A 15,723-nucleotide genomic window follows, 5' to 3' on the forward strand; every position below is an offset into this window, starting at 1 on the left:
AGAAAAGAAAGAAAGAAAGAAAGAAAGAAAGAAAGAAAGAAAGAAAGAAAGAAAGAAAGAAAGAAAGAAAGAAATGAAAGGATAAAATAGGGAACAAAAACCACAGCAGACATGCATTTTTTCTTAATTAACGCATGTTTGGTTTCTGTACCCACACAGAATATTCTTACCTAGAAAAGTTATAGACAAAATGAAGAATTCAGACAATATGACTTTAGAATATTTCTTTATTACAAAAATAATGCATGTCCTTTAGGAGAAATTTTGGATGTACAAATAAGCACCAAGGAAAAAGATAAAAAATTACCTGTAACAAAACTGTTGCTGGCACTTAGGCATTTCTAGCTCCAGGCATGTAAACAAATAAATAAAGGCACATTTTATGAAACTGGAGACTAGCATACCTAGCTTATAACCTGCTTTATCATTCAAAAAATCCACAGTGAAGGGGCCCTGGGGTGGGTCAGTTGGTTGAGCATCGAACTTCGGCTCAGGTCATGAGCTCATGACTCATGAGTTCGAGCCCCACATCAGGCTCTGTGCTGACAGTGTGGAGCCTGGAGCCTGCTTCGGATTCTGTCTCTCTGCTGTCTCTGCCCCTCCCCTGCTCATGCTCTCTCTCAAATAGGAATAAACATTTTAAAAAAGTTGTTTTAAATAATAAAAAAAAATCCACAGTGATTACATTTCTGTATGAATTAATAGGAGCGTCCACAGACATCAACATTTGCAATGACTCCCTAGGAACTTATTATCTAGTTTTGTAACCATTTTCTTTTTTTTTTTTTTTTTTTTTCGAACACTTAGATTGTTAACAAACTTTAACCAGGGAAACATTTCTTCAAACACTTTGATGCATACGTGTTAGAATACCCAACTGAATTCATCATTAGAATAAATTCTTTGAAGTGAAATTGCTGAGACCAAAGTTGCAAAGGGCTTTGGGTCCTCTTGCTAAATGGCTGTTCTGAGCCATGTGGGTTCCTCCAGGAGCAGTGTAGATGGTGTATAGTAACTGCCGCCTGTGAACCAACACTGCGTGTGGTCATTGTCTTAAACCTGTTGCCATGAGATCTCATCATTGGTTTAAATTGAATGTTTTGATTATTTGTGAGAGTGAACTTTTTTCCCCACATGTCTATTAACCTTTAATAATTTAATAATGAGTTTGTAAGAGGTATTAGACATCCACTAGACTGATTCCTAACACATCCTTAAGAGAAGCACATCCTAGACTCTTTCTGAATAATTTCTGTGGGATGCACTCACCATCTTAAAGATGGCCTTCTCTGTTTTTTTAAAGTTTTTGTTTTTTTTGAGATATTGCCTCATGCTGGTCAGAGTAGCTAAAAGGAACAAATCAGGAGACTATAGATGCTGGCGAGGATATGGAGAAATGGGAACCCTCTTGCACTGTTGGTAGGAATGCAAACTGGGGCAGCCACTGTGGAAAACAGTATGGAGATTCCTCAAAAAAATTAAAAATAGAACTACCCTATGACCCAGCAATAACACTGCTAGGGATCTACCCAAAGGATACAGGAGTGCTGATGTATAGGGGCACTTGTACCCCAATGTTTATAGCAGCACTTTCAACAATAGCCAAATTATGGAAAGAGCCCAAATGTCCATCAACTGATGAATGGGTAAAGAAGTTGTGGTTTATATACATAATGGAATACTACCTGGCAATGAGAAAGAATGAAAGCTGGCCATTTGCAGCAACGTGATGGAACTGGAGGGTACTATGCTAAGTGAAATAAGTCAGTCAGAGAAGGACAGATATCATATGTTTTCACTCATATGTGGATCTTGAGAAACTTTACAGAAGACCATGGGGGAAGGAAAGGGGGGGAAAATGTTACAGAGAGGGAGGGAGGCAAATCATAAGAGACTCTTAAGGACTGAGAACAAATCAAGGGTAGATGGGGGTGGGGGAGAGGGGAAAGTGGGTAATGGGCAGGGAGGAGGGCACTTGTTGGGATGAGCACTGAGTGTTGTATGGAAACCAATTTGACAATAAATTATATTTAAAAAAATAAAGTTTTTTTAAGGTTATTTATTTTAAGAGAGACAGTAAATGGGGGAGGGGTACACAGAGAGAGAGGGAGACAGAATCCACAGAGCCCGATGCGGGGCTCGAATCCACAAAACTGAGATATGACCTGAGCCAAATCCAAGAGCCAGATGCTTAACTGACTGAGCCATCCAGGCACCCCTGGCCTTCTCTGTTTTTGAACCACTCTTTATTATAGAATGATTCTAATGTTAAGTCAAATCTATTAATTTGTAAAAAACTCTCTCTCTCCTTGATCTTCATTCTTACTCTAGGGCAACAAAAAGGAAGTCTGCCTTCTACTATTTGACACATTTCACTGGCTCCCATTAAAAAAGTTACTTATGGGGAAAGGGTTAATTATCAGAAACCAGGATAAAAGAATCAGATGGGAAATGAAACAAATTTCCGTTAATTTCTCCGTAAATTTCTATGAGACAGAAGGCACACTTGAAATTGATGTTTCTTAGACTTGAGAAAATATAATGATGTTCTAAATTCCTTCCTATGGTTAAGAGAGAATTGATATTTAATATTATTTATATGCTGTTGATTACCTAATTATCCTGCCAATTGATCTTATGTGAGAAATTAAATTGGAAAATTTATGGACAGCTATAAGACAAAATATACAAAACTTTTAAAGCTCATTTGAAATTAGGCCTTATATGACATAAAACACTTGGAGGATTGACAGTCTACTTTTGCCAACAATCTGTGGCAATAACTATCCTTTGCCCATGTATGACAAATGAAAGTCTACTCAGTTTTAAAATTTAAGTGATAAAAATACTACAACACCAAATTATAATTTTTGGAAGTGCCACATCTCCTTATTGTTTGTCTTATCATTTGATAGTTCCCAAGAGTATTAGAATTGTCCGTGAGGGGTGCTGGAACTCCTACTCTGAGTGGAAAATGTTTTATTATTCTTGTGTAAAGTGACAACAGTCGGTACTTATGGAGCTCCTACCATATTCCAGGCACAGTTCTACTGTCTTTATGTGTTTCACTCATTTAATTGTCACTGTGATCTTTGGCATGGTAACAGTTACAGTGCCCATTTCATGACTAGGAAAGAAGGCAGGAAGACATTGAGTGATCTGCCCAGTGTCCACCCATCAGTAAAAAGGTGAACCAGAGATCCCCAAGCAGGCATTCTGCCTCTAGAGACATTGCACTTAGCCGCCCTTCCATATTGCCTGTCCAAGAAGCATCATGTGTCAATAAGGAACAGTTATTGGATTCTGAGTTGAGTGATCAAATATTTTATCAAGTACGTGCTATGCTAAGCCACAACTCTAGTTGCTTTCACTTTCCTTCAATGCCTAGTAAGGCTCTTGGGGACTTGTCACATGTCATTCCTTCCTTCCATACCCTGAACCAAGAGACAGGAGATCAGTTAGAGCCTTTCTCATAGAATTGATGGCAAGGCTGCCAGAGCCCCTGGTAGGCGCCCTTTTGGCATCACCATGTAAGACTTTTTTGCAAAGTTTTAACTCTATCCAGGCTTTTTATTGCATTATTCTGTATTTTTGTCTTCTTCCAGTAGGAATATTGGAATTTTGAGAATATTCATCTCTTTCCAAGTTTGTGTTTGCATTTTCATAGTAACCATCCCCCCAAATGTCAAATGTTTATGGAAAGGAAGCAGTATGTTGGGCTTTGAACATGACGTTGATTCTGCTGTCTCGTGGTTCATAGAACTGCCCTTTGGTTAGAGCTTTATCACTGTGGCTATGTTTCCTTGGCAGTCAATTCAGTAGTACAATTTGTTGTGAGTCCCAGGAGATTCTCTCCTAGTTTTTGCCGGCCCCTTTCCCTCTGTGGATTAAACTCTTTAGTGGAGATAGACAAAGTGATTTTAGTATCACTGGATGACAGCCAGGAAGCAAATGGCCTAAAAGTGGGAAAGAATTCAGAGTGTTTGGGGAAAATAAAGGTCTGGTATTATCTAGTGCCAAGATAGACCTCCTTATTTCTAGGCCTCCCTCAACATTTTGTACCTCACTTTGTAACAGTAATACTTTTCTGGGGGGAAAAATATTCCGGATGTGATAACTACAAGGTGTAACTGCACCACTCTTTACCCTTCCTGTGCCCACCACCAACTTCTTATTGTTACAAGTTCTCTTACTGAAAATGACTGTCTCTGGATACTCTCACAGTTTCCAAGCCCAGATAGTGGCTAAATAATATTTCCAAGCCCAGATAGTGGCTAAATATCCCTCTTATTCAAGAGGGACAGCACATTTTGAGGGAGCTATTACAGCGTACTTTGGGGAAAACATGCCACCTGCCTTTAGTCTTTTCGATGCCAAGGATTTCCTTTAAAAATCTATAATTTTCAAATAATTTATGTTGATACTTCACCCAATCAAGGAAACAGAGCTTAAATCCCATTGTCATCCCCCCCGTAAGCATAGGCTGTGCTTGGAAACTTGCTTCCAGAGAGTAGTATATGAAAAGGTAGAGAAAAGTAACTTTATAGGGCAGAAGCTTAGCAAACATAACCTTGGCCAATGATAAGGTTGACATCAGCAATAATGTCAGCTTGATAGCATGTACCCTTGATAAGATGTAGTGAGAATAGATAGCACTTCATCTCCAGTGTCTTCCTCCCCACAACCCATAACCCCAATCTAACCATAGGAAAAACATCAGAGCAACACAAATTGAGGGACACTCTACAAAAAAGTCTGACAAGTATTCCTCAAAACTGTCAAGGTCATGAAAAACAAGGAAAGTCTGGGAAACTGCCATAGACCAGAGGAAGCTAAGGAGTCAGAAAGCTAAATATAATGTGATTTCTTAGGACTGAAAAAGGACATTAGGAAAAAAGTAGGAAAATCCTAATAAAATATTGAGTTTAGTTCATAGTAATGTACCAAATTGACTTCTTAATTGTGATAAATGGTAATATAAGATGTTAACAACAGGGAAATTGGGTGAAGGATATACCAGGTCTCCGTACCGTCTTCACAACTTTTCTGTAAATCTAAAATTACTCTAAAATGAAAAGTTTATTTCTGTATAAAAAAGCAATCAATAAATCGCTACGTAAAGCTGTATAAAGAGCACACAATATTAACTTTGAGATACATAGACTTAATTTCACTTGTATTGATATTTTAAACTCTTGAGTTTGGGAAATACCAGCCAAATAGAGCAGAGGATAAGGAAGGAAGTGAACAGTTATTGAATACTGTTATTTATTAGGCACATCGCTGAACAGCCATCCATCTCCTCTGCTTTAAAACCACAGTAAGAATCTCATTGTGTAGAGCAGGAAATTGAGGCTGAGAGTATAGGAAACATCTCGAGGTTCTGCAGCTACTCAGGAGGCAGCAGAACTGAGAATAAAAGCTAGGGGCTGGGAGGGCAGTAACCATGAGGGCTAACAGACACAAGGAGAGGAGGTGCAGGGAGAGGGCAGGCCGCAGGGCTCGCAGTAATTGTGTGAAAAATGGGTGTGTTTTCTGACCTGATGCCTCCAAGAGAAGAATAATGATTTTTGGCAACGCAACTTGTCACTATCAAGGTGAAGGTCCACACAGTGGATGCTAACTATATTTGAGACCGTTTCCTGTTTTCTGGCAGGAATTAGGGACAGCTAAATAATGATTACACTCCCGCTGTTTTACTGAGAAAAAATTTTCCATGCAGTCAAGTTAATCTAAACTTTTCCTATAGATTCATATGATAAGCCTCAAAACTACTGAACTTTTTTTGCATTTTGGATATCATAAGTGACGATTCACGCCTCACATTGAATAAGTTTTTGACACATACCACTGATTAGCCCATATAATTTGTATACAGGGCAAGAATAGTGTGTTTTTCTGTGAAATTTTCTTCTGGATAGTTTTTTCTCTGACCTGCCAGTTGCTATGGAAATCTTTGCTTAACTAGCCTCTTGGCCTTAACTTAGCTCTTACCCTTTTACATCATCACCTGGCTAGCAAACATTTTATTCAAAGATATGGCTTGATTAGTGTTAACAAATTTTGCCCCTTAGGTCCACAGTATAAAGATTTTTTTCTTTTCTTTTTTTTTTTTTTTTTTGTCTAAGTAAGGTATGTATTTAAAGCCTGAAAGTACCTGTTCATCCTTTGTGGTTGATATTTTATTTCATCATGTGTTATTTTCTTCCAGTGTCAGACCATCAGAAGTCATAAATTTAGGTATAAAATATAAGGAAAGAAATATCTTGAAGAAAAAAACACATAACCTTTACAAGGGAGAATTTATACAAAAATCATCCAGTAAGTAATCACTGTTGACATATTTTTATAGTGTTGTTATTTTTATAGATTGGTATACATGCAACAAACAGCTACTCTATGTGCCAGGAATGCTGGTGTTTCTTCATAAAGGTAGGTAAAGTCCTGTGATCTCTATTTAACAAAGGAGAAAAGTGAGGCTCAGACACATCAGAGAGACTGTGACTTGTCCCAGGCTGCACAGCATACAAATGGCTGAAGTGTAAGGTCTAAGCCAGAAAACACACACACACAAAGTGCCCACTATAGTATTCAAAATAGAGTTGGCACAGAACGCTAATTCTGTCCCCTAAGTATTTAAGAGATGAAAATGAATAAAATATATTTTTGCCCTCAGGAAGCCCAAAGCTATACAGAACAATATTAGTTTGGTTGGGGCTAACCAGAAAAAGAATTATTTAAAAAGTAATTGAAACAAGAGTTGTTATCATACTGAAGGGTATTATTTAGAAGTGTAATGAGAATAATTTCGTAAAGCTCCACTATATGAAACTATTTCACTCACTATAAATCTTATTTCAACTTATGTCCAAGGGATAGACTTTGATAGAATAAATACGTTGATTTTAGAATTTCTACTGAAGTTTTGTTGCCAAAACCTACATTGTTATTTAATATTAAATGCACATTTATAAACAAATCTACTCCATAGGCTTTTTGTCAGGATTACATGAGATAATATGTATAAAGCATATTATACATACAACAGTACCTGGCATATTATAGAAACTTATACAATTTTATTACTAATGTTACTCTTATTATTATTGCTATTATGCCTTGGAGCGTGACCTTTGGAGTGAAACGTATTTGTGCTTATGTTGAAGGTCTGCCATTTACCAGCTATGTAAATTCCAGGCAAGTTATTAAAATATCTTGGGCTGCGATTTCCTCATCTGTCAGAAGGGTGAACTGATACTTTACAGGTTGTAAAGATGTCTCCCTTGGTTCGATATAACATATTGATTCTTAAAGTCTGTTCCCTGTGCAGCAGCATGAGCATCACCTGGAACTTACAAATGTACATTCTGGGGCCCCACCCCTACCCTAGTAAATCAGAAATGGGAGCGATATATACCACCTTATGTTTTTTTAAATTTTTTTTAAGTTTATTTACTTATTTTGAGAGAGAGAGAACATGAGCAAGGTAGGGATAGAGAGATCAGCACGGAGACTGACGCAGAACTTGAATCCACGAACTGCAAGATCATGACCTGAGCTGAAATCAAGAGTCGGATGCTTAACCTACTGAGCCCCTAGCAGCTTATGTTTTTACAAGCTCTCCCGGTGATGGTGATGCCTGGCAAAATTTGAGAATTGCTGACCTAGCACATGACTTGTCCCATAGCAAGTGCTAAATATGTATTAGCTCACTTTTCTTAGGTGCTGAACCACCATGATGACAAAAGCACAGTTCCTACCTTTGCAGTGCTAACAATCAAACAAACATAAATTCACATCTCAAGCGAAGCACTTCCCATTTATCCTGTGAAGCAAAACGAAAACTTTTCCCATTGTCCGAGACTTTGCTTTAAGGCACAGGAATAAAAGACCTTTCCTTTCTGTTGTCTCATTGTGTGCATCTTAAATACAATGGCACAGCTCTGGTTTACATGTTAGCGAAATTAAAAAGTACTTGCACATTCAAAATTTTAGATACGTTGTTAAATGGTGAAAACAAGATTCCGTCCCACAAAAGATGCAGTTTTCTGGCAGATAAAAGAAACTGGAGCTCTTCCAAAATGGCAGAATACACACTTTCAAGGGAACATAGCAAAAGAGTCCAAATAAAAAAATAAATGAAAGGGGGGCCTCAAGTTCCTTTTGGTCCCTTTGAATACAAGGACCATGGATTCATCGTGAACAGCTGTGTTTGCCGGCATCGCTGATCACTGCAGCTGTACCAGCTGAGTAACAGGAAGGTTACATTTTAAAAAGTTAACTTGGAAATATGCTAGCTCCTTCTGAGGAATTAATGATACTCTACTTTTTTCCTGCCCTCCCCTAAAACCCACTGTCGTCAAGGTGCATTCAGGTCATTAAGTATCGGAACCCTGAAAGAGCTGCCTGAAGTGACCAAACCAGCTTTTCTTTGGGACCCAGAGAAATATTTCAGGGAAGAGCCAAAGGAGGAGTGTTCCCAAATTCCAGAGCCTCCATTGCTCTCCGAAAGTAAGTCCTCAGCCACCACACCCCTCCATCATCTGTCCCCATTCAACTCAATCACTTCAAAAAACAAAGTAGGAAAGCGTGGAAGTAACATATTTGCCTTGTAGGTTGCAGTGAAAGGAAGCGTGGTTTGACTGCTAAGATTTATAGCTCAGCCGTTGATCTGTGCTCTCAAAAAGGGCAGCCAACAGGCTGGAATACATAAAAAGTGTATTTTTATTTTGTCAGTTTTCTGAAGTCAGTATGCCATGAATATGTATTTTGAGTCTGCCATGGATGAGAACCCCCTTCCCCAAATAATCTTCATTTTCAAAACTGATACCAGAGAAAGAGATATCCTAAGACCGCTTTCGAACCGAGTCTTTGACAATCTGGTTTTGTTCTTGGCATGTGGAACACTATAAATAGAGGCTACTTAAAGTGCATTGTGTTCGAGACTTCCAGCTGCAGTGTTGGGCTAATATCACGAGAGGACAAGAAAGCTCAGCTTAGAAAATATAAGTGAGTAATCTCCGGAGATTCAGAAACAAGATGTGCAAAAGAAGGCTCTGATTTTCAGACTGTTACAGGCTTCCAAGTTCCTAAGGATTTGAAGAAGAGTTTCGGTGCAGAAATCCTCCCCGCATAGAGGGGCCTTCCGGGAGTGCAGCCGGCACAACCTGAATCTTAGTGAGGCACTCAGAAAGCATATGGACCCAGCAGGGAACTCATTTAAAATAATTAATGAAAGTGCACATTTCCAACTTGTCACAGTCAGATGATCAGAACTATACTCAAACAATCTGAGATCTGTGGTCTCTAAATTTTTCAAATCTTCTGGGATGAGGGTTCAACATCATCCCTGAGAAATAATCACCCTTTAGGAGGGAGGAGGTTGTTGTTGTTGTTGTTGTTGTTTTGTTTTGTTTTTTATGTCCACGCTGGAGGAAGTTTAAGCTTCTTGTCTCTGCTTGGTTCCCTATGGAAAAGGAGAGCAGCTGGTCAACACTTTTTTTTTTTTTAATTCTACTTGTGAGCAAGGGACAGCTGTCATTCCTCATTGCCATGGTTTCCAGTCTAATTGTTATCAGCTTCCTTTGCCTTTACTCAGAGTTTTTCTTTTCTAAACTTATAATCATTTATTTGGTCTCATGAGAGTCATCTAATGGCTTCTGCTCATTTCTTTTAAAACCATGAATCCATAAACTTTAGGGCTCTAAATAGCCATTTGTGCATCTGACAGAGCTTTCAATCTATCATCCTGCCTTTTTCCCCCCAGGATGATTCATCTTTTACAAATAAATATGGGGAGCATTTATCTTGTCCTTCTGAGTCACAGACAGATGAGAATCTGAGGAACAGACAGTAAGAAAAGATCCCCAGAGCCAGGACAAAGTGTAAAGACAGTAGAGACATAGAACATGAACACGGGAAGAAACCAAGATGGAGCAAGGGATCAGAATTGAGGCAAGGGAAATAGAAGACAGAGAGTATGCAGATGCTGGGGGACAAGAAAGTGGGAGAGGGCAGCAGTGAGGGCAGCAAACACCTGTCCTCAGCAGTGCGAGGTCCTGCTCCTGTGAGGAACCTTGTACATTCTGCAGCAGGCAGAATTCTCCTATGGGCAGGTGGATGTACGTGTGGGGAGCGGGGGCGGGGGGGGGGGGATAGATGGCTGGATGGACATACCTAAAATACTCTAATAAGTTTTCAAAGAAAATTTTTTCTCCTGGATTTCACAACATAAATTTTTTTCCTGTAATTTCCACACAGTTTTTTTCTAAAAGATCTTTTCATCCCTCTTTTTTATTTTCTTCTTCAGCTTTTCATCCTTTGCTCTCTTTTCAGTATTTCCACTTATTTGCCTTCCCTATGAGTGAATTTTTTTTTTTTTAAGTTCCATCAACTAAAGGGAGAGGCAGATGCAGACTTTGAGGACAACAGAATGCATGACTTGTGACACCATATTCTGTGGAAGCATCCAGGGTGAAGCCAGGTTAACTGTGGGGGCATAGGAAGGAATGCAGAGAGGTGGTCACATCTGAGCTGGGACTTAGGGGAAGCAGGAGTCCAAAGGGTGAAGGAGGAGAAGGGCAAGTCAAGATGAAGGAAACAATGTAAGGAAATTCATCAGGGATGAAGTAGGGCAGAAGTCCACATGATCCTAGGTTGACTGCATTGGGTGACTTCAGATAGTGATACGTTGAGTTTGACACACATGAGTAGAGTTGAGTTTCGAATGTGTTGAATTTGAGGGGTACCTGGGTGGCTTAATCAGTTAAGCGTCTGACTTGGGCCCAGGTGATGATCTCGTGGTTTGTGGGTTCGAGTCCTGCATCGGGCTCTGTGCTGACAGCTCAGAGATTGAAGCCTGCTTCAGATTCTGTATCTTCCTCTCTCTGCCTGTCCCCCACTCATGCTCTGTCTCTTTCTCTGTCTCTCAAAAATAAATAAACATTTAAAAAAAAAAGAAGGTGTTGAGTTTAAGCTACTGGTATGCTATTTAGAAATAAAGTTCTTGGGGCACCTAGGTGGCTCAGTCGGTTAAGCATCTGACTTCAGCTTAGGTCATGATCTCACAGTCCGTGAGTTCGAGCCCCGTGTCGGGCTCTGTGCTGACAGCTCAGAGCCTGGAGCCTGTTTCAGATTGTGTCTCCCTCTCTCTCTGCCCCTCCCCTGCTCATGCTCTGTCTCTCTCTGTCTCAAAAATAAATAAAAACATTAAATTTTTTTTAAAAGAAAGTTGTTGAGGATGATGGAGGATTGTAACATGCTTTGTATAATATTATAGAGTCTTCAACTAGCAGATATAGAGATAATGTTTGTTCATTTGTGTGTGTAGCCTTTTCTGTGGTAGATATTGAATGCCTTCTCTGTGCTGGCCTCTGTGCTAGAGGCTGGAGACAGAGTCAACCTGTAGAGGCCCAGCCTTCAATGATCTTGAAGACTAGTTGTCAAAATAGATAAGGAAACAAATAATTGTGTTTTATACCAAGGACTATGACAGAAATACGCACTGGCCAGTGTGAGACCACATGGAGATTCATAGATGGTTCTTTTTTTTTTTTTTTTTTTTTGAGAAACTTGATTATGTTGAGCTGGATACTAAAAGTCAAGTTGCTATTAGATTAGTCAGGTAGGGAAAAAAAGGGGATGATATTTCTGGCAAAGGAGCAGCACATGCAAATGTAAGGTGGTGGGAGTGACATGGTTTGCTGCGGAAGCTACACATAGTCCCAAATGTCTGGGGGCTACACATAGTCCCAAATGGTTCTAGAAGGAGCATGGCAAGAATTAAGGCTAGATAGGTAAATAGGGCCAGATTCTGGAGTACCTAGTGTGCTGTGCTAAAGACCTTGGCATTTATTTTATCAGAAACGAGGACCCATTAGAATGTTTCAGTCAAATATTTTGAATTATTCCATTTTATCTCTACTATTAATTCTTCTGTTTTTATATCTCTTCGTATTATTCTTTTAGTGATTACTCAGAAGATTGCAATACTCTTTTCTGTGTCCTTTATCCCTCTTATGATAGCAGGCTCCCACCTGAGATCATATTCCTTCCATCTGAAGAATGTCCTGCAGTATTTCTTATAATGTGAGTCTGCTGGGGAGTCATTTTATGTGTCTTAAAAAGGCATTTATTTTATTTTGACTTCAGAAGGATATTTTCACTGGGTTTAAAACTCTAAATACCAGTGATTGTTAAAATTCTGGTCAGCTCTTTAAAGATAGCATCTCATTGTTTCCTTGCTCCCATAATTCCTGATTAAAATTCAGTTTTTAATATGATTGTGGCTCCTGGGGCTACTGAGTGGCTCAGTCGGTTAAGCGTCCGACTTCGGCTCAGGTCATGATCTCCTGGTTCGTGAGTTTGAGCCCCGTGTCGGGCTCTGGGCTGACAGCTCAGAGCCTGGAGCCTGCTTCAGATTCTGTGTCTCCCTCTGTCTGCCCCTCTGCTGCTTGCACTCTGTCTCTCGCATTGTCTGAAACATAAATAAACATTAAAAAAAATTTTTTTTAATTATGATTGTGGCTCCTTTGAGTGTAATATCTTTTTTTTTTTTTTTAACCTGGCTTCTTTAAAGATTTTTCTCTTTATCCTCAGTTTTCAGCAGTTTTATCATGATGGATATAAATATGCTTTTCTCACTATATTGCTTGGTGTTGATAGGAAATCTTGAATAAATCTTTCTTCAAGTTTGGACAATTCTCGGCCATTATCTTTTTGATTATAATTTCTTTCCAATTCTCACTCTCCTGTCCTTCTGGGATTGCATTTCTGTACATGTTAGACACTCCTTACATCATAAATGTTTCTTACATTCTTCTCTTCTTTCCATTTGATTTTCCTCTCTGAGCTTTATTTTCGGTACTTTATATTGACTTGTATTTGTATTACTAACCCTGTCCTTCACCAGTCTGCTGTTAAACTCATGTGATCAGGCCCCAATTTCAGATTTTACATACGTATATTTTTTAGTTCTTCTCAATTGAAATTATTCACATTTTCATCCATTTTGTCCAAACTTTATCTCTTTTTCTTTAACATATTTATAATAGTAATTTTAAAGTCTGGGCCTGCTATCCTCAATATCTGGATGATCTTGGGGTCTGCTTCTAATGTCTATTTTTTCTTCTTTGTTATTGGTCACATTTTCCTTCTTCTTTGCAAGTCTAGTAATTTTGCATAATTTTAAATTGTATGACAGGAATTATGTGTAAAATATCTATAGTTGCTGAAATTAATGTTATTTTCTCCCAGAAGTAGTTGACCCTTTCCTTAATTGGGCAGAGAACATGAAGGGTACATCATGTTGATTCAGTTACAAATTGAGCTTGGTCAGTGCTTGGTTACAGTTGACTTAGTCTACTTCTGATTTCAAATGTCTGTCTGTTTTTAAGCCTCTCCTTTTATTGATATATTGTCTCCTAAGTACTGCAAGATTACAGGACACATTCCTCTCCAGTCCCATCCACAGTCTCCATCACCCTTGCACTTAAAAAATAGCTTATAGGGAACTGACTATTGTGGAATTTCTCTAGATTCCAATATGTCAAACCTTAACCCACATTGTCATCAAAACTCGTCTCTTTGTCTATTGACAATCCTGTTTCTTAGCGATGCCCAGATGTGATAAATCCATAAAGAGAAGAAAATATTTGGCAATTTTAGCCCATCTAAGAGGGATTCTACTGCCTCTGGAATTTTAATTTGATAATCTCTGCTTCCGTCGCCCTCTGATAGCTTTGAAAATATTATTTCTGTAATTTACCTGTTTTTGTTGTTCTGTCTGGTGAAATGAAAAGGATGACCTACCACTAGCTATTAAACCTCTTCAGAAAAAAAGATTTCTGCTGAAATGTTTAAAACAGGAAAGTGACACGACCGGGTACGCATTTTACAACGCTTTCTGGAAACTGTAGTAGATGCATTATAATGGAGTTAGACTGAAGGCAGCATATTAGAGCAGTAGGAGCTTATTGTTTGTAGCCAGCTATCTGCTTTTGAATCTTTAGTTTGCCTTTCACTAGTTGTTTATATCTGGATAAATTACACAATCTACCAAGTCTCAGTTTTCACGTGTATAAAATGGGGCTAATCATACCTGATTTTGAAGTGGTGTGGGCTAACTTCAGCACAATGGCTAGCATATATGCTGCATTCATTAAATGGTATCTGTTATTATTTTGAAGCCATGGAGATCCTACAAAGGAAGTAACTAACTTGAGACATGCTAAGGAGATTGAACTTAAAGGTTCAATGACGATAGGTAAGCACATGAATGACTTTCAGATTTCTAGCTTGGATAACTATGTCCGAGAGAGAGCGAGAGCGAGAGAGAGAGAGAGAGAGACTATTATTGAGAGAGGAAATACAGGAGGAGAAGATGGTTTAGAGTCAGTTTTCAAAATATGTTGTGATGGAGGTGGCTGGGACATGAACCAAAAAAAGCTAATATGTTTCCAAGAAACTGACTATAGTAGGAAAGAAATACAGAGAGGTAGCTGAAAAGCAAGTACAGGCAAGTTTCAGCATTCCTTTTATATTTAAGTTCATTTTCTTTTTCTGGTTGTAGATATAATCATGGGTATTATAGAAAATTGGCTAGTAGGAAGTAAAGAGAACTCTAAAGAACTTGGGAATAGCAGATCTAAAGAACAGCCACTCCCCCCTTCAAGCCTGAGATAGACCAAGGAAGATGCCCATCCAAGCTAGGGCTGATACCTAGACCTTGTTCGAGAAGGCTTCTTCGTGTCACTGGATAGCAAGGTGGCAGAGCTGTCGCAGGTAGGACATGGCAAAAATCTCCCAGGGTGGCCATGGGAAACCATCCACGGGGAGGTGCTGCACCTCAGAACTCACTGCAAAGCCACCAAAGGAGTGCAGGGGAGGCTGTTCACAGGGAAGAGTCACAGTGGTGGACCTCTGCTCACCTCTTGGGGTGTTACGGAAAGCCATTCACCGGGTGGTGCCAGATGGGTGGCACTCTGCTGCAACTACCTGAAGGGTGACAAGGAAAGCCGCTGGTTCTGGGCTCTGGAGAAGTCAGCCATGCCTGCATCATAGGAGTCTGGAGCTGGAAAAGCCACTGTGGGGCTTGGTACTGGGGGAGTCCATACTATAGGAGTCTAGTGCTGCAGAAAGTGCCCTGCAGGAGTATGGTGACAGGAGCACCCACTTGTAAGAGAAATCCACTTCTCCTCCAGTGTCCTGCTGGCATCCCCTCATGATAGGGAGCAACATCACACCAGCTGGCAAAAGAAATACTTGTAGGGCTCCAGTCCATTATCGCAAAGCAAGCAGTGAAGAGTGGATTTGGAGCTGAGGGCAATCCATTGGTAACTGGCCTATTATATTTTACCTCTGTTTCTGTGCTTTCTCCCCCACGCCTGGCCCTTTACGTTATTTTCTATCTTTTGAAATTGCAGTCATCACTCCTATGAAGTTATAAGGCGTTGGTGGCTATGGTTGTCTTTTGGGAGAATTTCCATTTATAAAGGGAATCAAACTTGGGAGACTCGAAGCAATAATGGTCTAAAGGCAAAATTTTGAGCATGCATTTGGCTTCAAACCAAGACTCTATCACTTGCTAGCTTTATGACTTGGAACAGGTCAATTAAACTCTCTGCCTTAGTTTCTTCAAATGAAAATGGCATCATGTTAGTTACCATCCTCATCATGTTGCTGTGAACAGTAAGTGAAATAATTCAGGCGAAGCCTTTAGCATAG

At 39.4% G+C, this 15,723-nt stretch overlaps 1 protein-coding gene across 1 annotated transcript in view; it reads left to right on the plus strand.

The window, feature by feature from the left end:
- The window catches only part of WDR49 (WD repeat domain 49), a 139,009-nt gene that overhangs the window by 110,598 nt on the left and 12,688 nt on the right, over positions 1-15,723 (plus strand). The window contains exons 18-19 of the mRNA XM_042956900.1: positions 6,212-6,321; positions 8,365-8,511. Coding sequence (XP_042812834.1) covers positions 6,212-6,321; positions 8,365-8,511 — 257 coding nt within the window. The remainder of the gene's footprint in view (positions 1-6,211; positions 6,322-8,364; positions 8,512-15,723) is intronic.

Source organism: Panthera tigris, chromosome C2 (genome assembly GCF_018350195.1).
Source record: "Panthera tigris isolate Pti1 chromosome C2, P.tigris_Pti1_mat1.1, whole genome shotgun sequence".
Lineage (NCBI taxonomy): Eukaryota > Metazoa > Chordata > Mammalia > Carnivora > Felidae > Panthera > Panthera tigris.